The 24,220-nt window shown below is 44.8% G+C and overlaps 1 protein-coding gene across 1 annotated transcript; it reads left to right on the top strand.

Annotated features, from left to right (window-relative positions):
• Positions 1-937: 937 nt before the first annotated feature.
• On the top strand, positions 938-9,667 carry Ccng2 (cyclin G2). The gene is made up of 8 exons (XM_052198751.1): positions 938-1,196; positions 2,015-2,152; positions 2,657-2,794; positions 4,176-4,426; positions 4,603-4,681; positions 4,759-4,857; positions 6,899-7,104; positions 8,486-9,667. The coding sequence occupies exons 2-8, from the start codon at positions 2,015-2,017 to the stop codon at positions 8,607-8,609; spliced, it is 1,035 nt and encodes a 344-aa protein (XP_052054711.1). The 5' UTR covers positions 938-1,196; the 3' UTR covers positions 8,610-9,667.
• The last annotated feature ends 14,553 nt before the right edge of the window (positions 9,668-24,220 follow it).

Below are 24,220 nucleotides of genomic sequence, written 5' to 3'. Positions count from 1 at the left end.
ATCTGCAGTTTTTATTGAAAGGTCCCTCCTTTGAACTTTTTATTATGGAAAAATATTTCAAGGTGCACAAATGCATTAACAATTCTGTAATGCAGTCTCTACTACCCACGGACCAACTTCAACAAGTCAGCTGTGTAAACAACTAGTCGAATCTAGCTTTTTTTTTTCCTTTCCTGAGTCAGATTTTTTTTTTTTAAACAAATATCTAGGTAAGCATCTTGGAATGTTAGAGCATGACTGCTTATTGCAAAATACACCCGTGGTACAACTAAGCTCAGGACGCCCTTCTGCTCTAGTGGAAACGCTGTTACAGAGTTGTGACCCCAGATTTCCAGGGGTGTGACCCGAGGCGACATTTTCGGGACCCGCCTAGAATGAGCTAGCGCTCGTAGGCAGCTGTGGACCCCGGCACGTAACCGAGCACCACAAATGCCACCCACCCAAGCATGCGCAATCCAGACCCCTGAGTTGCTAAGGCCCCCCGAAGAAGATAAGGGACTCGGGATATAATGAGAGCCAATCAGAAGACGCAACAGCCAATCGGCCAGCCAATCCAGATTCGAGATTAAATCAAGTCCTCAGCAGTCAGGCTTGCCCCACCCGTGTCCAATCAGGGAGCCGGCTACTTTGGGCGGACTTTTCAAAATAGCGAAAACAAACAAATCGGGGACCTTTAAAAGGTGTGAGGCGTCCAGAAGCAGTCTCCTTCCGCTCTCCGATGGGCTCGCTCGTCTTTGCTCCCTTCCGGTTCCATTCTGAAACGAGGCTGGGATCTAGATTCCACTCCCCACCCTAGATCCTGGCTTGGCAAGATCAAGAGGAACAGAAGGGACTAAGAGGGGCTGGGAACTGAGGGTTGGAGCAGGGACTTTTTTCTCAGCTTCCCTGAGCGAGCGAGAGAGGATCCCTCCGCGCGGAGTCACGCGCCCCGCCCCTTGGGGCGTCGCAGGCTCAAAACAAAAACAAGGGGTTTGCTCAGCTCGGGAGGCTGCGGCGGAGCCGGGAGGAGGCGGCGGTGCAGGGCGGGTGCAGCGCCCCGCTGAGGAGCAGGATGCAGCCGGGGCTGTGAGGCCGGGCGGCGGCGGCGGGGAGGTCGGATGCGGGTCTCAGGGCACCGCTGAGGAGGCTGGTCCCCGAGCTCGGAGACGGGTCCGGACGCCCCCGCCGCGCCGGTCCGCGACGCCGGGGCCGACACGGTGAGTGGGCCTCCCGGGTGGCTCCGGGTCTGGATCGCGGCTTGCTATGATGGTGGAGTCCCCCAGCCGCAGTCGAGGGACTGACAGGGGTGTTCTGAGGCCTCACGGGGGCTGACAGCCCCGGGGCTCCGCACCGTTACGGAGCCGAAGTGTTAGGCTCCTGCTCGGCGCGGGCGGACTGGACTCCCCCTGTGCCCCCCAGCATCCCCCAAGCTACGGGCCGCCCTGTCTCGAGTTGCGGGGCTCGTCCAAGCTGCAGAAGCTGAGGGGGCAGCTCGGAGGTGGGCTCCGCGAAGGGCTCCCGGGGCGGGGCTCCGAAGCCTCCTCCTTCCAGTTCTTTGTTCAGTCTCGAGGCTCCCCCTCCCTTCTCTCCTATTGTGCAACGCCCCGCCCCAGAACCCGCTTCGGTGGCTTCAGTCTTCCGGCCCCCCGCTTTCCTCTAGGGCTTAGAGTCTAGGCAGAAGTCCCTGATGTGCTGTCCAGGTGACGAGGACAGTAGGGGACCTTACGCTCCTTGGACACTTTTCCTGTTTGTCTAACGCCGTTGGCCCCAGAGCTGGTCAGAACTAGTCCTGGCCAGCCGAGGTGACCGAGATCCTTCCCCCCCCCCCCCATGCCACGCCTCCTTGTCTTTAGGGGAGGATTCCCCTGAGGCTGGCGGACGTGACCGACCCCCCCCCGCCCCCCTTCACCCGGTTCTGGCTTGTGTGATCTGGGGCGCCCCTAGCTGGAGGGATCGCGGCCAAATCTTTCTGCTCTCACTCCCTTCATATCCGTATAATAAATATTCTTAACCGGCCGTGGTGTATTTGCTGCAGATGAAGGATTTGGGGGCCGAGCACTTGGCAGGTGGCGAAGGGGTTCAGCTTTTCGGATTGTTGAACTTATATCTGGAACAAGAACAGAGATACCAACCTCGAGAAAAAGGGCTGACCTTGATGGAGGCTACCCCGGAGGTAAATTTGAGAATTGATAGGACTTGGGGGAAAGGTAACTTTTTGTTTTTCCTCGGTTGAATCAGTACCAAAGGCTACAAAGTTATATCCAAAATTGGCCTCCCTGTACTAAGAAAAACCTGAAACTGCACAGGGCTATGCTTTTGTTTTTAGTGAATGGGAAGTTATACCAAGTGTACCATAAGAGGGGTTTCTTCTGGTGGTGGGAAACTCCTAGGGAATATTTCTGATAGGATCTTAAATTATGTTAGAAAACTGAAACCTCATCAAGGAACGCACATTCTACTGTAACTGCCTGGAGTGAGGAACACTTGTATTGAGTTGCTCAAGTTCTGTATTGGATAAACTTTAAAAGCAGTGATTTATCTCTTATATCTGATCGTTGTATTCTGATAGCTTTAGGAGGTCACGAGTACAATGGTGAAAACTGAAGGGAGAGTAGTTTTGGAACCTCTCTGTTCCATTTTGAGAAAATAAACTTTGTTTCTTGGTTTTTAATTTCAGAATGATAACACTTTGTGTTCAAGACTGAGAAATGCCAAAGTCGAAGATTTAAGAAGTTTAACTAACTTTTTTGGATCTGGCACTGAAACTTTTGTTCTGGCTGTCAATATTTTGGATAGATTCTTGGCCCTTATGAAGGTATTTCATCTCTTTTTGTAAAATCTACATTATATTTCATATAGTTATTTTTATTTTATTTTATTTGAGACCTGGTCTCTCTGTGTAGCTTTGACTATTCTGGAACTAGCTCTGTAGACTTGGCTGACCTCGAATCACAGAGTTCTGCTTGCCTCTGCCTCCGAAGTGCTAGGGTCAAAAGGGTGTGCTTCCACTTCTGACAACCCCTCATGTTTTCAATGGCCAGTGCCCAGCATAGTCTCTAACACATACAGGGCTCGATAATATTTGTCAAATGGAATCTACTAAAGTCTCATGATTATAAATTTAAAGTAATCAGAATTGTGATCATTCATACGAGAGAGACTGAAAAATTGTATTTCTGCATCTTAAATAAGGTTTTACTGCACCTCTTAAATATGTTCTCTTGAAAGATATTACAGAGGAAGATCACTATGTTTTAAGTACTCATTATACGTGTTTGGGGAGGTGAGAAGAATCAACTAAAAGTCACTTTGTGAAAAATGCCATAATATCTGTTACAGGCTCATTTATAAAAGTGTCCAAACTGAGGAAAGGAGCTAGACTTCTTATAAAAATAAAATACTGCTGGGAGTGCGCACGTGTGTGTGTGTGTGTGTGTGTGTGTGTGTGTGTGTGAGTGTGTGTGAGAGAGAGAGAGAGAGAGAGACATTTTCATTTGTTACCATGTTTCCTGTTGGAGCCTGCATAGTTTTAACCCTGAAGCTGGGCAAAGAAGAATAAAATTATGCCTGTAAGGCCCTTCAAAGCAGGCAGCCACAGTCTTATTAATAGTCAACTGCAACTGTTTAAAACATGGAAATTCTCTGGCCAATGGGATCGCTGTCAGCTGCCGGGTCACTTTTTCAGGCCCTGAAAAGAAAAGGGCACCCATCTGTCCACTGCAGTGGATCTACATAACGTCCTCCGCCCTGCACAGTCGGGGAGGGGTGGGGCTTCTGGGCAAGATGACATCACGTGATGGTAGAGCTTTGTACAGAAACAGAAGATGCAGAATAGTTTCCCTTTATCCACGCAGGAGTGTGTGTGTGTGTGGTGTGTTCATGAGTGTGTGTTCAGAGGGTTATTTTGAGGGAAGATGTACTATTCTCAGTTTTACTAAGTCAGAAATACAAACTGATTCAGTACCAGAAAGCAAGCTTTTAAACCAGCTTTGGGATTTTTTTTTTAATCTGCATTTAAATTTAATAAATGCTTTATGTAGCCATTTTTTTCTTGTTAAAGCGTTTACGGTGATCTAAAATGTGAAAATAACTATGGGTAAAGGTGAGTTCACCTAAGAGAAACAGCATGGCATTGTTTCAGACATCTTTAGTTGCCAAATCAAAGTGTGATTGGTTCCTTGTGTTCTGTTTTCTAGGTGAAACCGAAACACCTGTCCTGCATTGGCGTCTGCTGCTTTCTGCTGGCCGCCAGACTGGCAGAAGAAGAATGTGACGTTCCCCCCACGCACGATGTGATCCGGATCAGTCAGTGCAAATGCACAGCGTCTGACATTAAACGCATGGAGAAAATCATCTCAGAGAAACTGCAATATGAGCTGGAAGCTACCACTGCCTTAAACTTTCTGCACCTGTACCACGCGATTGTATTTTGCCATACTCCAGAAAGGTGGGTGGGGTGCGGCGGGGCGTCCACAGGCCTTCAGTGGCCGCCACCAGTGGGAGGAAGTTAGATGGCCAGCAAATTGATGTTTTACTCTGTCCAAACTTTCGACTTGGATTTGAGTCCTTAGAAATCAAGTAACTTTTCTGAAGGTTTAATCCATCCTTCTCTGCTTCGTACAGGAAGGAGATCCTGAGCCTCGATAAACTCGAAGCTCAGCTGAAAGCTTGCAACTGCCGCCTCGTCTTCTCAAAAGCAAAAGTGAGTCTGCTTCTTGTTTACGTCTTACAGATCCTATTTTGATTTTTTCCCCTAATGTTTGTTTATTTTTTTTGTAGCCATCTGTATTAGCTCTGTGCCTTCTCAATTTGGAAATAGAAACGATAAAATCTGTTGAGTTGCTGGAAATTCTCCTGCTTGTTAAAAAACATTTGAAGGTAAATATCTTTTTTTTTTTAAGCAAGTGTCTCTTCTGTGTTAATTTTTTTTTTGTGGTGTCTTATTTTATACAATCCTTTGTGAAATTCTCAATGTCTTTGTTCATTTTTCTCTTGTATGTCAGGTGTTAGAATGTTTTGACTCAGACAGTGTTAAGTCAGAAGAAATTCTGACTTAGTTAGCTTCCTTCTGAAGGCAGGTGCTTGTTCTGGGGACTCGTGCCCCATCCAGGATGGCTGTCCTTGTCCTCAATTATGCACTACAACGTTCTCTAAGTACACTCATTGGCTAGGCATGCCCAAAGGCAGGAGAGCTGTGCATACTCCCAGTGACTGTTGTCAACCATGGAGCAGGAAGTACCCTGACTATGCTCAGGCGGCCCAGGACATGCCTCATGCCTGGGTCTCTAGAGCTGAGTCGTCATAGTAGCACTGCCTAAGGTCATTAGCAGTTTGGTTTTTTTTTTTTTGTTTTTGTTTTTGTTTTTTGGATTAGTTTTTTTCAAGACAGGGTTTCTCTGTGCAGCCCTGGGCTGTCCTGGAACTCACTCTGAAGACCAGGCTGGCCTTGAACTCAGAAATGCGCCTGCCTCTGCCTCCCAGAGTGCTGGAATTACAGGCATGCACCACCACCGCCTGGCTCATTAGCAGGTTTTTAAAAAGCTCCTTAGGTGGGCCACTTCTGAAAGTTCTTGCAGTTGTGAAAACCAAAACAAAAGCCCAATGCTTTTCCTTACTTAATTGTCTGGTTAAGGAAATGCAAACTTTAACATGAAATAGTATACTTGTTATACTGTGACCTAGGGTTAGATAATGGTGACGATGAGAAGTACTTTGGGGTTATGTGCAAAGAAGTAGGCAATCCAGGATGTGTGTGCAGTCTAGGAGCCAGCACCGTCATCTCCGAGAACGGAGGCTTGGACTGCAGAGGGCTTATACTAAGGAATGGGCAGGCTAAGTTGGGAAAGGCAGTTTTAGGGTGGATATGCAGGTGGGATGGGCTGCAGTCACAGAGTAAGTATAGCCAACCTAACAGATAGCTCTATAGAAGCCAAGTGTGTAGGTGAATCAGGGACACATGGATAGCCAGTTCAGTTTCAATACCCAGAGTCCACAGTGGGAGAACCACTTCATAAAGTTGTCTCCCCTCCCTGCCCCTCCTCCCTCCCTGCCCCCTCTCTCTCACATACACACCCTAATAACAGTAGAGTTTGTCCTGAGTTTTGATGACAGGACTAATACCATGAGACTGGAAGGAGGTCATTGAGGACACCCCTATAGAGAGTGAGGAGGGACCGGCAGTTGCCTGTTACAAAGCGCTAAAGCTATAGCCAGCTTCAGTTGACTATAGATGCCACAGTGGTTTGAAAGAATCCATGTTTAAGTCAGATATGATGACTTGTAATCCCAGCACCCAGCAGACAGGGTGGGAGGATTGTGAGCTGAAAGTCAGTGTAGTCTCACAGTGAGTGAAGGACTGGGCTAGGTGAGCCTGCAAAACATGAGCAAAAGCCTGGTGTTAGCGGAGATGCTGGCGTCTGCGTGTCACTGCTCTCTCTCTGCATGATACGTGAAACCATCTTTGTTTTGGGTGGAATCAGGACAAATGGCATTCTCCAGGTGGGGAGGACCCGCCCTTGGGAATTTCTTCTTTGATAGTGTTAACTTTAGTTTGTGTCTTCTGTCATAATAAAAATATAATATAAGCAATTGAAACTGTGATTTGTTTAAGAAACACTACAGAAAGAAAATAATTTTTATAACACATGTTAAATTTCTTTTGTTCAGCACTACACTAAACTGTACTTGGCTCTAGGCTGGTGTTTTCTTAGAATAGGCAGAACTTTTTTTTGTGGATTGATTCCTCTGTAAAACTTGATTATTTCAAGTTCACAATTGACTGTAGGACTTTAGAGATACTCAGCACCCAGGTCATATTCTCATCTGTGAAATCAGGGTACCTGGCACCAGTTACCTTGCGACTTCAAGGGGCAGCAAAGTGTGAGAACCATTGTTATAGCATCTCCATCTTTCTATGCAGATCAGTGACACTGAATTCTTTTACTGGAGGGAACTGGTTTCTAAATGTCTAGCTGAGTATTCTTCTCCTCAATGCTGCAAACCTGATCTGAAGAAGCTGGTTTGGATTGTTTCGCGGCGTACTGCACAAAACCTCCACAACAGCTACTACAGTGTTCCTGAGCTGCCCACTATACCAGAGGGTGGCTGCTTTGACGGAAGTGAAAGGTAAGCAGGCATCTTCCACAGACTAAAGGTAACGATGGGATTTGTTAAAAAACCAACCAGCAAGCTGTCTCAGCAGGTAAGGCTGCTTGCTGACACGCTGGAGTTTGAGTCCAGAACCCATGCTGTGGAAGGCGAACCAACCCTCCAAGTGATTTTTCTCAACTCTACACATGCTGTGGCACACAGTGCACCCTCTCCCTCCCTCTTCCTCTCTGCCCCCCACCACTATCACTTGACCTAAGTAAATGCATGTAAGTTAAAAATTGAAAGAAAGAACTGGGGTGGAGATGAAGCTCAGTTGGTAGTGCTTTGTAGCATGCATGAAGTGGGGATTTGGTCCCCAACCAAAACCAGGTGTGGAGTTGGAGGTCATTCTTAGCTGGGCATGAGTTCAAGACCACTGTTACATGTGAGATGCTGTCTCTAGAAGTCCCCTGTGGAGAGTTAAGAGAGAACCCCCCCCCCCCCCACACACACACATATAGCAGTGTTTTTTAATGCCAGAAAATTAACTAGTTTTTTAAAATAGACAATTTGTAAACTTCACCTCAAAGGATACTTCTGTCTTCTCATTTTACCTACTTTGGAGACACAGTTCGGTTATTAAAACAAAAACAATGCAGACAGTATCGGGGTTTCCCTGGTTGGCACGGTCGGATGCTGAGGGAGGTCTGGAACACAGGAGCTGTCAATTGTCAAGCAGAGTGCACGCAGACATCACATTTCGCCAGTGCCACTTTATTTCTGTGAATTTTACTAAATTTGATTGTTCTGTGCTATCAGTGAAGGACCAGAAACTCCAGTTTCACAGTATGTTCTTACTTTGGTGTTTAAGGGAACCAGTGAAGGAGTGACTGTTAACACCTTTAACAGACCACAGGTAACCACTGGATGCAGATGCGTAGAAACCTGTGATTACTTCTGCTATAGTTAATGGTACAGACATAATAGATGGCACTTGGTGCAGCTCTTTTAAGAAAACTATTGTTAACCAGACATGGTAGTACATTCCATTAAGACCACCACTTGGGAGGCAGAAGCAAGCAGATTTCTGTGAGTTCAAGGCCAGCCTGATCTACATAGTGAGTTCTAGGACAGCCAGGGCTACATAGAGAAGCCCTGTCTGAATGAATGAATGAATGAATGAATGAATGAATGAAAGAAAGAAAGAAAGAGAGAGAGAAAGAAAGAAAGAAAAACTACTGTTAAGGAAAGAATATCTTATACTTCGAATAGACTTGACTTTAAACTCATTGCACTGTGTAAATGATGATTAACTTTTGAATATAATATTTATGTAAACTGTAGCAGGCTGAGTTTTATTTTGCCTGTAGTCATGTGTGTTCTAAGCCGTGACACTCTTTTGTCTCTTTCCTTTCAGTGAGGACTCTGGTGAAGACATGAGTTGTGGCGAGGAAAGTCTGAGCAGTTCCCCTCCCAGTGACCAGGAATGCACCTTCTTCTTTGACTTCCAAGTGGCTCAGACACTGTGCTTTCCCCCTTAGAGCTCCTGTCTGTGTCAGGGTTAAAGTGTGTGTACCTGTTTCAAAGCAATACGTGGGGGAGGAGGTAGTTTTCTAGTCTAGCCCCCATCTAGACAGGAACTTCACAGACTGGAATACTGACTTTCTATTTATTCAGATCAGATCTGGCCTATTTTCATATTTAATCCTAAGCCATCAAATGGGTTAGTGCCTCTAAACAGTACTTTAAACATTGGCACTTTATTTTCTTGTTGACATTTATCTTGGGGAGGAGGAAAGGTGCAGATACCTTCATTCCTTTTCAGGACTTTTAAAGATGAATGGTGTAGCCTGTCTGAAACTGTAGAGCCTTTAGGTGTCTTTATTTAACAGACTGGGAGTGTGCAAGGGCTTCCTTAGCAGGGACAGAGCGCGCGATCCTTTCATGGTTTATCTTGGATTTCCTTCTCCCTTGTTCTCAGAACAGAGACTACAGTACTCTTGAGTGTCAAACACCAATTCTGTTTTTCTAATGGTGGTGTATTGTCTGATACAGATCCTATACATTAAGAATTATATTGACATGTCTGTGAATTTTAGTTCATAAATGTCTTGAGCTTTCTGCTGAAGCAGAAGTTGCCACCAAGCTAGGACTGTTAGTTGCATTCTTAATACCTAAGTATTGTCAGACTGTAGTATTATTTTAGTGTTACCTAAAAAGTTCATAATCTGCTAGCTTTGCATGCACCTGTGTGAAAGCAGAAGAGGAAATGGAACAGAACAGGAAATGGAATTGATAAGTGCTGATTTAGCTCATCTCACTTTCTTGTATTAAAATACCTGCATGATTACTTTCTAATTGTTTTATAATTCACATTTCATAATGTATTGTATATGGGTGCCAAGATGTGAATATGAAGTGAAAGCCCTCCAGTGTTTGTAGTGTTAGTTTAAAGCAATTCTGTGTGGTGATATAGCCATAAGGATGAAGATGTGTACACTCTGGACACGGAAGATTTTGTACAGAGAATTTTTAACTTTATAAACCTATGTGAAAATGTAAATCTTTAAAAATGTACATAAAATGCTGTATTTTTTTACCTTGTGTGTGTGATAATTGGTCAGTGCATGTAAATATAATTTATTGTGTATTCTTTATTATGCTCAGACATTGATGACTTACTTTTTATTAGTAAGTCAACCCCCAATGAGGTGTTTTCCAGAGTAGATTTTTTGAATTCAGAATAGGTCATAATTCAAAAATAAAAATATTAATGCATTCTCTTTAAATGTATTCATATTTCAGTTTTTAATTGATTTTTGGCAAAAATACTTGGTGTGTTTTAATGTGAAAGCTTGAAGTGAGGCCGAAGGCTCCCACATAGCTTTCTAACTGCTGACGAGTCCTCTAGATTGTAGTTTGTCATCAGTTTGGCCCTTAGTTTTGGAAATACCAAAAAACACTCTGGCACTTGACTTATCTCCAGGTGGATTCCTATTACGCTTTCAGGAATGGCACATTAATCCAAATGCCTGTTTCTTCACAGTGGACGCCAATGACACAGTACCAAGTAGGCCAGTCTGGTGTACCATATGATCTCTTGAGTGCTGCTGGGTGCATAAATGTGTCATGCTTGGTAATGGAGTCCCACTAGTTTCCTAGCATATTGCTTTTGGTAGCTTGAGTTTTTTAGGTTTACTTTTTGGGTTTGGGTTTGTGTATGTTTGTTTGGGTTTTTTTTGTTTTTAGATAAGGTCTCTAAACAACCTTGGCTGTCCTGGAACTCACTGTGTAGACCAGGCTAACATCGAACTCACAGAGGTGCCTTCTTCTACCTCCCAGTTGCTGGAATAAAAGCTATGCACCGCGACATCTGACCTTTCTTTCAAATTTTAAAAACAAAACAAAACAACTCACATATGTTTCCCATTCTATTGGATTTTGTAAACTTGTTTTGTAGCAAATCAAGCATACTGAGTATAATTTATTCTGCCCTGGAGATATGGGCGTGGCTTGTGTCTTAGTGTGCTGTGACTACAGCAACTCTAATAAAGGACAACCTTTAATTGGGGCTGGCTTACAGTTTCAGAGGTTTAGGCCTTTATTGTCATGGTGGGAAGCATGGCAGCATGCAGGCAGATGTGATGCTAGAGAAGGAGCTGAGAGTTCAACATCTGGATTGGCAGGCAACAGGAAGAGTGACACTGGGCGTGGCTTGAGCATCTGAAATCTCAAATCCTACCCCCAAGTGACATACTTCCTTTAACAAGGCCACACCCCTGACCAAGCATTTGAGTCTATAGGGACCGTTCTTACTCAAATCACCACAGCTTCCTACTTTCCCTGTGAGGCGTCAGTTCTAGGATGACCCTTATTAAATAGCTTTGGCAAGCTACAGTATGTTCTGCTTCAGATTTTGATTTACTGTGAAGTACGTGTGGTTTCTTCAGTCCCTTGGATTGGGCTGCTTTTCTTACTGGATCTTCCTGGGTGACTGCCCATGCCTCCTCTTCTAATCCTAGTTTTCAATGTATTTACCGGTAGACCTTTCCACTGGGCTTATCAGCCACTCTGGGAAGTCCTCATTCTACTGGGACGTTTCTGGTTACTCCTAAACCTGTTCTCACCGAGTCAGAATTCTACCTGTTCAAGGTAAAACTCTGACTAGTATTTTCTCCTCTTGCTTGTTTACTGGAGAGTAACTTCTGTCATTTGGAGGATGCTATTTATACTGCTTATATTTCCTTACTGATTCTCCTTTCCTACTGCTTGTTTGGTTTACACATAAGCAAGTTTACACACATGCGCGCGCGCGCGCGCACACACACACACACACACACACACACACACACCCTTCTATAATAGTGGTTACTATGCTATTCTTGATATCTTTTATTTCAGGTTTGCTTGGATCTGGTCCCTACTTGCTGCCTATTTAACCTTTTAAGACATGACAGTAAGACTGTCCTGAAAATTTGCTCAAAAGGATATACTCAAGAGAAACCAAGTCTCCTACTCTGAACCTATCGCTGGCCTATTGTTGGCTTGTTTTCCCTTGCTATTTCCTGGGGCTAAAAAATGTTAAGAAAACTAGCAAGCTGACAGCTATGTGGAAGATGGGCTGGGGTGGGGTGTGTGTGCATGTGTGCATATGTGTACACGCATACATGTGTGTTTGAGAGTAAGCATATCTGTGAGCATGCGTGTATGTGTGTGTGTGTGTGTACATGTTTGTATGTACATGTGTGTGCACGTTTGTGACATGTGAGGTGTGTGTGTGGGTGTGTGTATGAGAGTGTGAGCAGGAATACATGTGAACGTGTGTGTGTGTGTGTGTGTGTGTGTTATTACAAGGGGACTCACAAGCTTGCTGTTACTCAGTAATGGACCTTTTTCAAGGAATTGAGGAGTCAGATTGAATTTGACCTCATTCATGATCCACCCCTTTGAGTTGACAAAAAATTTGGCTCTTTTGGTTTGGATGGTAAGCTGGGGTAAGCTGACTGTGTTTTACTATTGTGCTGGTGTCCTGCTGGGTCATGGGTCTCCACCCATATGACCCTACTTCTATATCTTGCCCTAGGATGTGAGATTATGTAAGCTTTGTGTTTTAATAAACCCCTTTGGACTTAACAGAGTTTACATTGAGGTTAATTATAAAGATGTTGGCTGCAAAATTCTCATGGCAACTTAAACCATTTTCTTGGTCTAGGATCTTTTTTCCTTTAACTCCTGTCATTTAAACACTAGATTGTAGCATGATGTGTCCCCTACATCCTATCTCCCACCACACAGGCAAGTTATCGTGTGATACAGACACTCCATTTATATATACGGAGATTAAGACACTCACTTTGTCCCTCCTGGGTTTTTTTTGTTTTTGTTTTTGTTTTTGTTGTTTGCTTTTTGAAATGGTGGGATTGAATCCAGGATCTTGTACATGCCAGGCAAGCCCTTTATCCTAGAGATTCCATTCCAAAACTCTTTGGAATACAATTTTCCTGTAAACAGAAATTTCAAAAAAGTGTCTGTGCTAGTCTGTAGATTGTAGATATCAGACGGATAGATGTCTCCCAAAGTGTCAGTCAGGCGCTCTTCCCTGCGCATGACCTCCCCCTGTCTCCTCCCCCCGCCCCCATCACCGTGATGTTATTTCTGTCAATGGGTGGACCCTCTTCCCCTTTGATTTTGGCTGCTCTTGTGTTGGCTTCTCTGCCTCCTGCTTGGAATCTTACTGTGTGAGTAAGTCTAGACTTTAAGAAACTGGTAGCCACTCTTTTTTGCCCTCTTGGCCCTCTGTTTTACCACAAAGGAGTTTACACTAGGCCTGAAAGAGGAGAGACCATGTGGAAGGGGTTTTAAGAATGAAAATCATCTTGATGTTTTGGGTTTTCAGCTGACCACCCTGGATCCTCACCTGCAGACCAAACCCCTACTGACCCACCACAGACCCATAAGAAAGAAGTCTCTTGAAGGCAACAGGCTTTAGGATGGTTTGTTATAGAGAAATAAATAGCTGAAACAAAGTATTCACAGCCAGAGGGTGATTATATGAGTGTAATGCTTTTTATTCTTGAAATGGATTTATGTCATTGGTGTTTTACATAATACAGAGTGAACTGTGAACACCGTCACTGATTATCTCCTCCCTGTGATGAAATCCTTAACAGATCTTGGTTTCTTAGCACCCAGTTCAAGCTTCCTTACCGTGACTCAGCACCACCCCCCTGGCATGGCTGCCCCCTTCTAAGTCTCCTCCTGGCAGCAGAAAGGTGAGGTTTCCAGCCTACAGCATGCTGGCTCCTCCCCCTCTTCACTTCCTTCAGGGACTAACACACACACACACACACACACACACTCACACTCACACATACACACACTCTCACACTCACACACACACACACACACACACACACACTCTCTCTCTCTCTCTCTCTCTCACACACACACACACACACACACACACACACACTCACTTGTTGCTGCCACCTACTTAACTGCTTGAAGAGTCCCTCCTTCCTGAATTCTCTCACTGGAAGGATGTCTGAACATCTCCCATGTGCTTGCTATGTAGCACCAGACTCATCCCATCCTTAGGGAATTTAAGGGTGAAATGCAACAAATCCTGTAATTTTAAAAGCCTGTGATAATGCTTCTTTCCAAGACATTTTCCCAGAGCATCTGTGTCAGTGCCATGTGTTGTTTTTATAAAACTTAAATTTGTCTTCTCTCAACAGGAGAGGCTGTTGATGTCTCTTTTCTTTGCGGAATGCCCAACACTAGGTACATCATCTGACCTCCACATTTTCTCCAGCTGCTGCATGACTTTATAACAGTTAACAGGCAACTTTACTGACTACTTACACCATGCTAGATGTCTGATGTGGATTATTGACGCTTTGTTCCAAAGCTATTGACAAGTCCTGGTACAGTGCTGGGCATGTTAGAGAAGTCAGGCTCATTGACAGAGCCGAGATAGACAGGACCGTGATCCAAACCCATCTATCTGCCTGCCAGACACTGAGCTCTTAATTTCAGTGCTCAACAGTTGCCCCAAGGCTGATACCATTCAAACTGAATCGGTGGCAGAATTCATATGAAGAACAGTATTGGCTATGCCAGTGAAATCAAAATTGCACTCTTTCTGCTCTGTCTTTAAGGGCTTTTGCCCGTAGAAAGAAAAAGCAGTTGGGATTCAAAGCTAAGGCATCTTTATTTACTCTGGAACCAGATTAGACCAGAAATGGGCTGGTCGGGGCAGTCAGTACCAAAGCAGTTAGGACTTAAGGCAGAGGTTTCTGTGTTGGTGCTGGGATTGAATCCAGGGCCAATCCCTTGGCCTGTTCACTGCATATTCACGCTAGTACTGAGCTCAAGCGTAGCCCCCAAATGAGGAATTTTAATTTGACCCCAGACCTTGTGGACTTAGATTGAAGAACTTTTCCAAACACATACCCATCCAATTCTTAAACTGATTTTATAGTTGACGCTTTATTATTATACTCTGGGCCCAAGACCTAGAGCAGTTCAGGCTTAACTAGAGTGGAACTCTGTAAGAACTCTGTCTTGCTAAAGGTTTGCTTACTCCTCACCTATATTCTTATTACCCAGCATAGCATTTACCTCTGGAGTATGTCCAGTAATTATTTCACAGGGCCGTAGATTATTTTTTCCCTTAATTGGGAACTTTTTATGAGAAGAGATGATATATTCTGTTTCCTTTTTTCTCCTTCAACCTGCCTAACATAATACTGGGTACAAACATATTCCTGTGTTGATAATTATGCCTGGTCATGTCTTTGCCATTCTTGGTTACAGCTATTCATAATCTGCAAAGGTAGACTTTTGTGCATGTAAGGACAAATTCAGCTTCTCTAAAGCCAGCGTTTCAATAGAGCGCATGGGAGATCCCAGCCCACTGCTCTAGATACTGCCCAGGGCCATATCAAAGGCGAGATGTGGGGACAAAGACCAACTGGCATCAGACTCCAGCAGCTAGAGTGTCAGGTGCTGTGTTAGGTGAAGTGTTGGTAGTGTCTCGGTTTCTTCTACGTATAACAAAGCTACAGCAAGAGTGGCTACTGTCAAGGAGAGCCGGGAGAAAGGCACAGCCTGCAGCACTCTGAGGAGTTCCCCTAACCTCTGAGGGACTTTGGCTCAAGCCAAACAGGTTTGTGGCAAAGGCGCAGAAAGTTTTCACAAGTTGGCAGTATGAAGTTGAAGTTTAACGAAAGATGTTTTAATATAGACTTTAGCATGAGGTTAAGAAAAAGGGGGCACTCAGAAGAAAAGACATACCCAAGGGCATGGTGTGGGCTTCTCAGAGAAGAGCTTGCAGGGTGTTGAATGACATTTTAAATATAAACATTAAGCGTGGGGGTTGGGAGCGGGCAGGTGCTGTTAGGAACCAGAGATGGGACTGGAGAGACGGCTCAGTGCTTAAGAACACTGGTTGTTCTTACAGAGGACCTAGCTCAGTTCCCAGCATCCACTTAGTAGCTCACAATCATCCGTAACTCTAGTTCCAGGGATCCAATGCTTGCTTCTGACTACTGTGGACCTTGCACATGTGTAGTGCACAGATTTGTAGGCAAACACACACACACACACACACACACACACACACACACACACACACACGTCTTAAAAAGCACATGGGAGAAAAAAGAACGAGATGCTGGAGAGAGTGTAAGACACCCATAGGTGTAGGCTTCCCAAGCGAAAGTTGCTGTTTGCTGTCTTTATGTCATATGTAGAAATTGGGGGGGGGGGCGGTTCTGAAGCTATTGTCTTCCATCTTGGAGAACCTTCAAGAGATGAGATGGAAGGGGGTGGCATCATCCAGCGCTTACCATGGATAAGATCACTGGGATGTAGGATGATGTCTTTAAACAAAGCTAGTATCCCTGGGTTTTGAATTTCCAAGAAAATGTAAGGGGTAGAGTGAAGGGGGTGGGGGGAGAATTTGACCCTACCTAATATTATACATCTCTGCTTTGTAAAGATGTAGACATTTGGGAAAAAAAAAAAAAGATCATGCTTAACAGGCCACCTCTCAGAGATACTGCTGTCAACTGGAGCGTTTATCTTCACCTTTGTTGCTCTGCGTGTGTGTGTGTGTGTGTGTGTGTGTGTGTGTGTGTACATGCTACAGTATGCCTGTGGAGATTAGGGACAACACTTAGGGGTCGATTCTTTCATTCCACCATACAGGTTCTGGGCCTGGTGCTTAGGTTGTCTGGTTTGCACAGCAATTAAATTTATCCGCTGGTTCATCTCGCTGGTCCTCATTTTAAACTGTATGAACACATAAACACTGGAATAATCCTCTGTCTTTACATAAGCAGGCTCCCACTCTGTCTATTCTATATTCTAATTTTCCTGGTTATATCTATCAGAGCAGTCCTCACTATGCAGCTTTTAGTGGCTTTCACAGCATATTTCCTCATTTACTGGTGTGATCATTATTTAACCAATTCTTTTCTAATGGCTGCTTGTGTCATTCCTCTTTGTTCTGTTTTTAATACAGCAGCAGCAGCAGGAAACATTCTTGTAAATGCATTTCTGTCTACTTGTGTAATCACTTCTGTAGGATACAGTTCTAGAACTGAAAACCTTGGGCCTACAAGAACACACGTTTAAAAAGCATACATTTTTTGGCCAGCTCTCCAGGAAGCAATACTGTTCTTCATCCCTATTGATAGCGAAAGTCAGTGAGTTTCTTTACATTCATGCCCAATATTTTGGACAGGGATAGGGAAGGAGGACTCAGAAAAGCAAATGAGCTCATTAGTTTTCTAAAGGGCCCTGAGGAAGATGTCACTGAAAGGGATGGAAGAAAAGAAATATAGGTCCCCAGAGGCGAGGTGCTAAAAGCGATCCGAACATGTCTGTTTTCCATTTAGAACCAGGTTCCAGCTCGCCCGTGTTGGGCAACACCCATCGTGAGCCACCAGAGCACCCAGAGTCCTTTGTGGGTTGTAGCAGGCAAGCAGCTGGAGCCAGCTGCTGCCCTTGGGCCTGGGCAGGCCAAAGCCTCTCTGTTCAGCATTGGAGAAAGGCTTGCCTGCAGCTATGCCTGCCCAGCCTGAGCACTTGTCCTGTCTTGTACATTAGAGGAGCGCTGCAGACTGGAGCCAGAGATCAAAGGCTAGCTCAGCTGCCAGCTCTCAGAAGCCGTGCTGTGCCTGAACTTGGGGCCTGGCTCCAGCAGCAGATAGGCATCTCGGTTGCTTGAGGGAAACAGTCCATGACATTTAAGGGTGGAGCATCTAGGAAAGAGAAGAGTGACAAAGCGTTCTATATGCCCTTTGTATCTGTATTATAGCAACTACTACAATTCTTCCAGTTCTCTTTTTATTTTTTACCTTTTTTTTTTAGTTGGAAAGGTTTGAATGTAGAATATTTATAGGGAAAATACAGTCATAATTCTCACCCACCATGCATCTATTTGGATCCACAAATGCCTTCGTGGTACCTGCCAGCTGTCTTCTCCAGGGTTTGGGCTTTCCACAGGGATTCAGGAGGTTTCGTTCTTTTCCTGAACAGCTTACACAGGACACTGGTGCAGCTGTTCAACAGCTGTTGCCTGGACTTAGGGCGGAATCCCTGTTTGGGCGTTAGTGACATGGTTTCTTCACGTAGTAGTTTCCAGCTCTTTGTGCCTTAGAGACAAACAAGGCTGCTGGATGACAGACAAGAGGAGCAGAGAGAAGTGGGTGTTTGCCCCGCCCACAGTTAACTCAGCCTGGCTTGTCTTGACGCTGATAGAACATTCGAGAAGACGTGAGTAAGGGAAGGTCAACCTAGTCATTCATTTCCTCAGTTCTAATACACCCGGTTCCAGGTTTGCTGAAGCCAATGAATCAGACTGTGCTCCCAGAGCAAATTGCCTGTTGCATTCAAGGCCACGCCCTTGTGCCTAACAGGCGCCTGCTATTTTATCAATTCAAAGAAACTAGAGCAGGCCCTGAAACTTTAGATGTTTTCTTAAAGTCCTGAGGGCCTCTATGTAATCATTCCCAGACCTATGTTGCTACCCGGAAGTGCTTTAACAGTTCTTCTGGGGCATTGGGGAGCCCTGTTCTCTGTTTTCCGGAGGCACTTCTGCACGTCTATTGTCCCTATTCAGAAGTTCTTAAACCCAAAACGTGCCACAGTCTAAAAACTTGCAGTGCCAGCATAAACAAAAAAGAACACTTCATACTATGAATATTTGTTTTATGTATAAAATGATTAGCAATATTGTATAAAGTCACTATCAGGCTATGTATATATGATATATTTATACGTATATGTATACATATATGTATATGATGTATATGTATATACCCATCTCTGAGGTATTTGATTATGTATAAGCTAATATTAAGAAGTCCCTCCTTACCAAAAACAAAACAAACCCTAAAACTATTCAAGGCCCAAAATACTTGCAATTCCCTAGCATTCTGGACAAATGTACCCTTCTATGGTACATTTATAGGACTGAGATTTTAAAAGCTTTTTTTAAAAAGTACTGAGTATAGACAACCAAAGATACAAGTCCCAGTTTTCTTCTTTTGCTAATTGAAAATTACAAAAAACTAGGCTGGGCAGTGGTGGCACACACCTTTAATCAGTCCCAGCACTCGGGAGGCAGAGGCAGGCGGATCTCTGTGAGTTGGAGGCCGGCCTGGTCTACAGAGTGAGTTCTGGGAGAGCCAGGGCTACACAGAGAAGCCCTGTGTTGAAAAAAAAAATGAAGTTAAAAAAACGTACATAAATAGAGAAACAATATGGACTGACAAGAATGTAAAAAAATTTCTCTGGGGGAGAAGAGGGAGAGAAGGAAGCTATGTGTGACCACACGGAGTGAAAGTTAAGGAACATGATGTCAGGTAGAACATGGAAGGGCAGAATTAGCTCTGGAAGCCAGTGAGAGCAGGAAGGATCCAGGGAGGAGCAGAGGTTGGAATCAGCCCTGCCAGCTACAGGAGGAGTCCTACCTGTAGTCCCAGGTCTGTCCGACCTAATAAAGCAACCTCACTATTCTGGAGTTAATTGTATTAATCTTATTCTTTAAAAAATAAAGGCTTGGGATAGTGATTGTCTGCATTATGGCTTAACTATTCCCATTCTAAATCTTAGGGAATAAAACCTTCTACAGCATCCAAGATGCCTCTGGGAAAGAGCTTCTTAAATGCCAGACAAGAAGACTGTCATTATTTCCAGTTATACTCTGTTTAGAGATTATATCCAGTCTGCGAGGTAGTTAAATCTGTTTGGAGCTCTGCTAATTTTCACTTTCGAAGAGGATGGGCAGATAAGTGATTCATTACTGTGGTGAGAAAATGGACCGGCAGGCACTGGTATCTAGGAAGGAGCACATTCAGCACAAATACATTCAGAAGCTGATACGAAGACAGTAAAGACTTAGCATAGGCATGCGTATGCCACAAGTGTGCCTGGTGCGCATAACTGCTGATTGGGCAGTGCCACAGTTTTCGGGCTCTGGTTAGAGAGTCACCATCTCAGGAGGCAGCCATCAGCAGAGGGTGGCACCACATTGGGACAAACAGCACAGATTAGCAGACAGTCATGCTCATACTTAAAATCTAGTGCATGTAAGAAAGGCTGTGCTGGTCTGAACGCCTCTGACGTGTATCAGCATGAGAGGCTGCAGAAGAGTCTGATGAAATGAACCTCTTTTCGTTAGCTTAAAACTTAGCGCTTCCTACTTCTCATTTTGTTTCACATGAAAACAGCGTCTGTGAATGTCTTGTTCGTTGTGAGATGCTGCTGTACTGGCTAGTTTTGTGTGTCAACTTGACACAGGCTGGAGTTATCACAGAGAAAGGAACTTCAGTTGGGGAAGTGCCTCCATGAGATCCAGCTGTGGGGCATTTTCTCAATTAGTGATCAAGAGGGGAGGGCCCCTTGTGTGGTACCACCTTTGGGCTGGTGCTCTTGGGTTCTATAAGAGAGCAGGCTGAGCAAGCCAGGGGAAGCAAGCCAGTAAGAAACATCCCTCCATGGCCTCTGCATCAGCTCCTGCTTCCTGACCTGCTTGAGTTCCAGTCCTGACTTCCTTTAGAGATGAACAGCAATGTGGAAGTGTAAGCTCAATAAACCCTTTCCTCCCCAACTTGCTTCTTGGTCATGATGTTTGTGCAGGAATAGAAACCCTGACTAAGACAGATGCCCAATATGGACTAGACTGCCAATCATGGAGTAGATGATAGAAAATGAAGGTGGCATAAACAATTATGTAAACAAAGCAACTCTACACATGATGCAGAGGGCATCATGCTCCAGAATGGATGCTGTGTGCACACGGCCTTAACTCGGAGAATTGCAGTTGTAGAGCCGACACATGACAGAAGGGTGGTATAGACGATGCCTCCTCCAAGAAGCACAAGATGAGCAAACAATGAAACAAAAGGAACCACAGTGTCTTCTAGGCCCTATGGCAGGAAGCGCTGAGACTGCCTATGGCATAATGTATGGAATGGGACGGTGAAGGTGGCATAGGCCAGCTGAGTGAAAGGAATGAGTCGATTCATTTCCAAGTCCAAAATAAGTCAAGGAGATCTAAGTCCATCTTTGCCAGTGTTCTCCAGAGATGGATGCAGGTGCTGAAGTATGCGGGGCACAGACAGGTTGGGAACATCATCGCCATTGTGCGAAGGGATGAGTCAGAGAGGTCTGAGCCTTTTCTCTTAGCTTCCTCTCTCCCTACACTCTATTAGTACAAATGTTACTTATCTCCATGGATACTGACTTACACAGGGCCAATGGCATCATGCAGGAAGATGGTGCCACTTATTTATGGAAATTGTCAGTGTGCCAGCCCTCTTCCATTAAGGTGCCAGCATCACAATATCTCTCAGTCTTTGTCAGAACAAGACAGAGTTATGGGAAATGATTCAGAATAGGTAAGTTTAAACATGGTTGTGGAAAGGATGGTGTGGGGATGAGCTCTGGACTAGGAGACATAGGTGGAGCATTACTTAGAAACACGATGGACTATTTGGATCACCTCATCCACATCAGCGTTTTCAGAAATATGGCATACCCAAATAGCCATTAAAGCCTCTGAATGATCCTGTTTCCAAAGGTCAGAGGGCCTGTGGGGACTCTTAAAGCCAGGGCAGTAAGCCAGGGCTAGAAACTGCTATCCCATAATCAGAGTAGGCTCAAAGACTTGAAAGAAGGATTGGGTTGTTAGGATGGCAACAGAAGACTGCATAGAAAAGACAACTTGGGAAGATCTGAGGCTCACTTGAGAGGACACAGCTGGCGTGAAGTGGAGGCAGGGGAACAAACTCACTGACCTCACTTTCCTCTCTGCCACTAGATGTGAGAGCCTACAGGCAGGGTTATCATCCGCTTGGAAAGCTCACCAGGGATCAGAGTGGATCAAAAGGAGAGGCTAGGTATCCTGACTGGCCACTCTTGTGTTCCCTCTTGCTACACAGAGATGACACTGAGCACCTCTAGGACTGTGAAGAGAGATATAAGGAACTTGGGTCGGAACCATATATTCAGATGTTAAGTCACTCAGAAAACATGGAGAGACTCCAAAAGTACAAATAGACCAAACTTCCGGCTTACACATTAGATAGGGCAGGCTTCTTTAGAGATGCTGAGATATTTGGAAATGAGTTTTTGAATACACAGGAAGGAAGGAAGGAAGGAAGGAAGGAAGGAAGGAAGGAAGGAAGGAAGGAAGGAAGGAAAGGCTCCCATTTCAACTAGGTAACTACCTCTAGGAAATAATGTGGTTGTGGGGATATAAGAAGAATTCAAGTCTGGAGGGAGAGGAGGGTAGCAAGTGGGTACAAGCTAGAAGGAGAAAGAAAGTGGTAGCCACTCACTAAGGGAAGAAAAGCTCTCCCGAAACCTCAGCCTCTGATTTATTGAGCTGTTGGGTAGAAGCCACAGCATAGAGTCTGGACGGGCAGATATCTGGGCATGTGATGGCCAGAAACAAGTAGGTTTGTGCTAAGAGACAGAAAAGGGAGCTACATAGGCAAGCAGCCAGCACATCTCTCAGCTTGCAGAGAACCAAGACTCAGATATGTAAAGCAATTTAACCAAGCGTCCACAGTTGGTAAGAGATAGAGAACTGTGATCTCAACTTGGCCTCTTTTTGCCCCCTAAGTTATAGGGTTGGAATTGCTGGTTTCTTACTCAGTAGGTGGCATTAAGACTAGTGGATTATTTTGGACATAAGGACAGCTTTGGCCATCTGGACCAGAGATGAATTGATTTCACATGGATGCAGGAGCACTGGGGATTGGATCATCTTGTCAGAATCATGCAATTTGCTGGGTAATTAAGTCCTGTTATTGTCCATAAAATGAAACAACAAAACCTTATCAAAACCCATAATGTATTAGCAGTGTTAATAAATGCTTTCATATCTATGGGAAAGTTGAAGGTGGTGAAGCCAGCAGCATTTTAGAACACAGAACTCTTGAAGAGCATTCTGGATGAAGGCAGAGCATCAGTCCTATAGGACGGTGCAACAATGGGGTCCAGTATAATAAAAGCTAAGTGCCGAGAAATTCCCGTTGCGAACACAAACCACAAGAATCATAATGCCTTCTTTGCCCAGCCCCCTTAGCAGGCTCTTCCCCTCTATTCTGGAGCTTCTGGGCCTGTAGCTATCCTGCTGAGAAGACCAAGTATGGGTTGGTAGGCTGCTGAGAGACTGCTGAGCTCAGGGCAGCCAGACTGCTGCTAACACGTGTTGTCCACGGGGCTACTCTCTAAGACTTCAAAGCTGCCGCTGGATGTCTCTTTTCAAAGAAAAAACAGCTCTAGCAGCAATTGTTGTGCGTTAGGCCTGGGGGGGGGGGGGGGTAGGATTGAGAGCTAAGCACATTCGCAATGATAGTGCCTGGCTTTTGGAGTGGGATGCAATCTGCTTCAAACAAGCCCTCCAATGCAGGCTATTTTAAAAGGTATAAATCCTCCTCTTCCCCCCACTTAAGATCGCTTTGTTTTGGTGTGTCTATACGTGTTAACATGTGCATGTATTTGTGGGTGCTCATGTGTGCATATGAGGAGGCCACAGGTTGACATTGGTCTTCCCCCCACCCCCATCTTCACTTTATGTTTTGAGGCAGAGTCTCTCAGTAATCCTGGAGTTCACTAATGGGCTGGTGTTGGGTGATATCCTCAGGTCATGAGAATTGAATCAAGCTGTCCTAGGCAAAACCCACTAGCCATAAAGAATGGCTTAATCCCAGGAATGGATTCTTCCTCTCCACCTGCAGAAACAACAGGCTCCATGTATCAAACACAACCAACCAACCACCACCACCCACCCCCCCCCACACACACACACTTCCTATGTCCCCCAGCCTCTTAAATGTGCTCAATCTTCATCCAGAAAAATGTCCGGGGCCCCATGCTGGCCCAATAAAGCAGCCCCATCCTGTCATCAAGCCTGTCTAATTTTCTTACAACTAGACTGGCTGAACTCCAGTGATCCACCTGTCTCTGCTTCTCCAGGGAAGGGCAACAGATATGGGATATTGTGCTCTGTTTTTATATGGTTTTTATATGGTGCCGGGGACCCAAACACTGATCCCCATACGTATGCTGCAAGCATTTTACCCACCAAGCCATCTCCACCGCTCCTAACTGCAAACCCTTTCAAAAACCACTTAAAGCAAGTAATTGCATTCAGGATGGCTGTTGAGATAACCCAGCATGATTGGGTTTGAATTCTGATTTCCGGCATACAAGTTAAAATTTCGGGAAAGTTGCACTATCTTTCCGACCAGTTTTCCTCATCTGTAAAGTGGGAGGGTAATAGGAGCTATCTGGAGTTTCTTTGATTAGATGAGGAGGTCCATACAAGGCCTATGGCAGGCAGTGTGTGCTCTGTAAGTTGTAGCCTTTGTGTTAGTGTGAGTCTATAGAAGACAAGAATCACAGAACTGTGGTTCATATATTTATGGACATACATATTCACCAGCCTCTCTCTTCTTCCTTCTTCCTCTCCCTCCCCTTTCTTCTAAAGATGTAGTGAAAGGAGGCCAGCTGACAGGTGAAACTGTCCTTTATTGGACTCAGATAATCAGGTTTGATTCTGCTCTTTCTAGTATTTGACTTCAGTTAGCCACTTCACATCTCTGAACCTCTATGGCCTTTCTCTTTA

The sequence above is a fragment of the Apodemus sylvaticus genome, chromosome 11 (assembly GCF_947179515.1).
Source record: "Apodemus sylvaticus chromosome 11, mApoSyl1.1, whole genome shotgun sequence".
NCBI lineage: Eukaryota > Metazoa > Chordata > Mammalia > Rodentia > Muridae > Apodemus > Apodemus sylvaticus.
Note: the sequence above shows the minus strand (reverse complement) of the source record. Positions and strands in the feature narration are given on the sequence as shown.

Bases quoted from the DNA above. Each gene is read 5' to 3' on its own strand.
- Ccng2 (XM_052198751.1), top strand. From the start codon at position 2,015: ATGAAGGATTTGGGGGCCGAGCACTTGGCAGGTGGCGAAGGGGTTCAG. The intron at 2,153-2,656 runs GTAAATTTGAGA...TTTTAATTTCAG, and splicing joins TGATGGAGGCTACCCCGGAG to AATGATAACACTTTGTGTTC. The intron at 7,105-8,485 runs GTAAGCAGGCAT...CTTTCCTTTCAG, and splicing joins TGCTTTGACGGAAGTGAAAG to TGAGGACTCTGGTGAAGACA.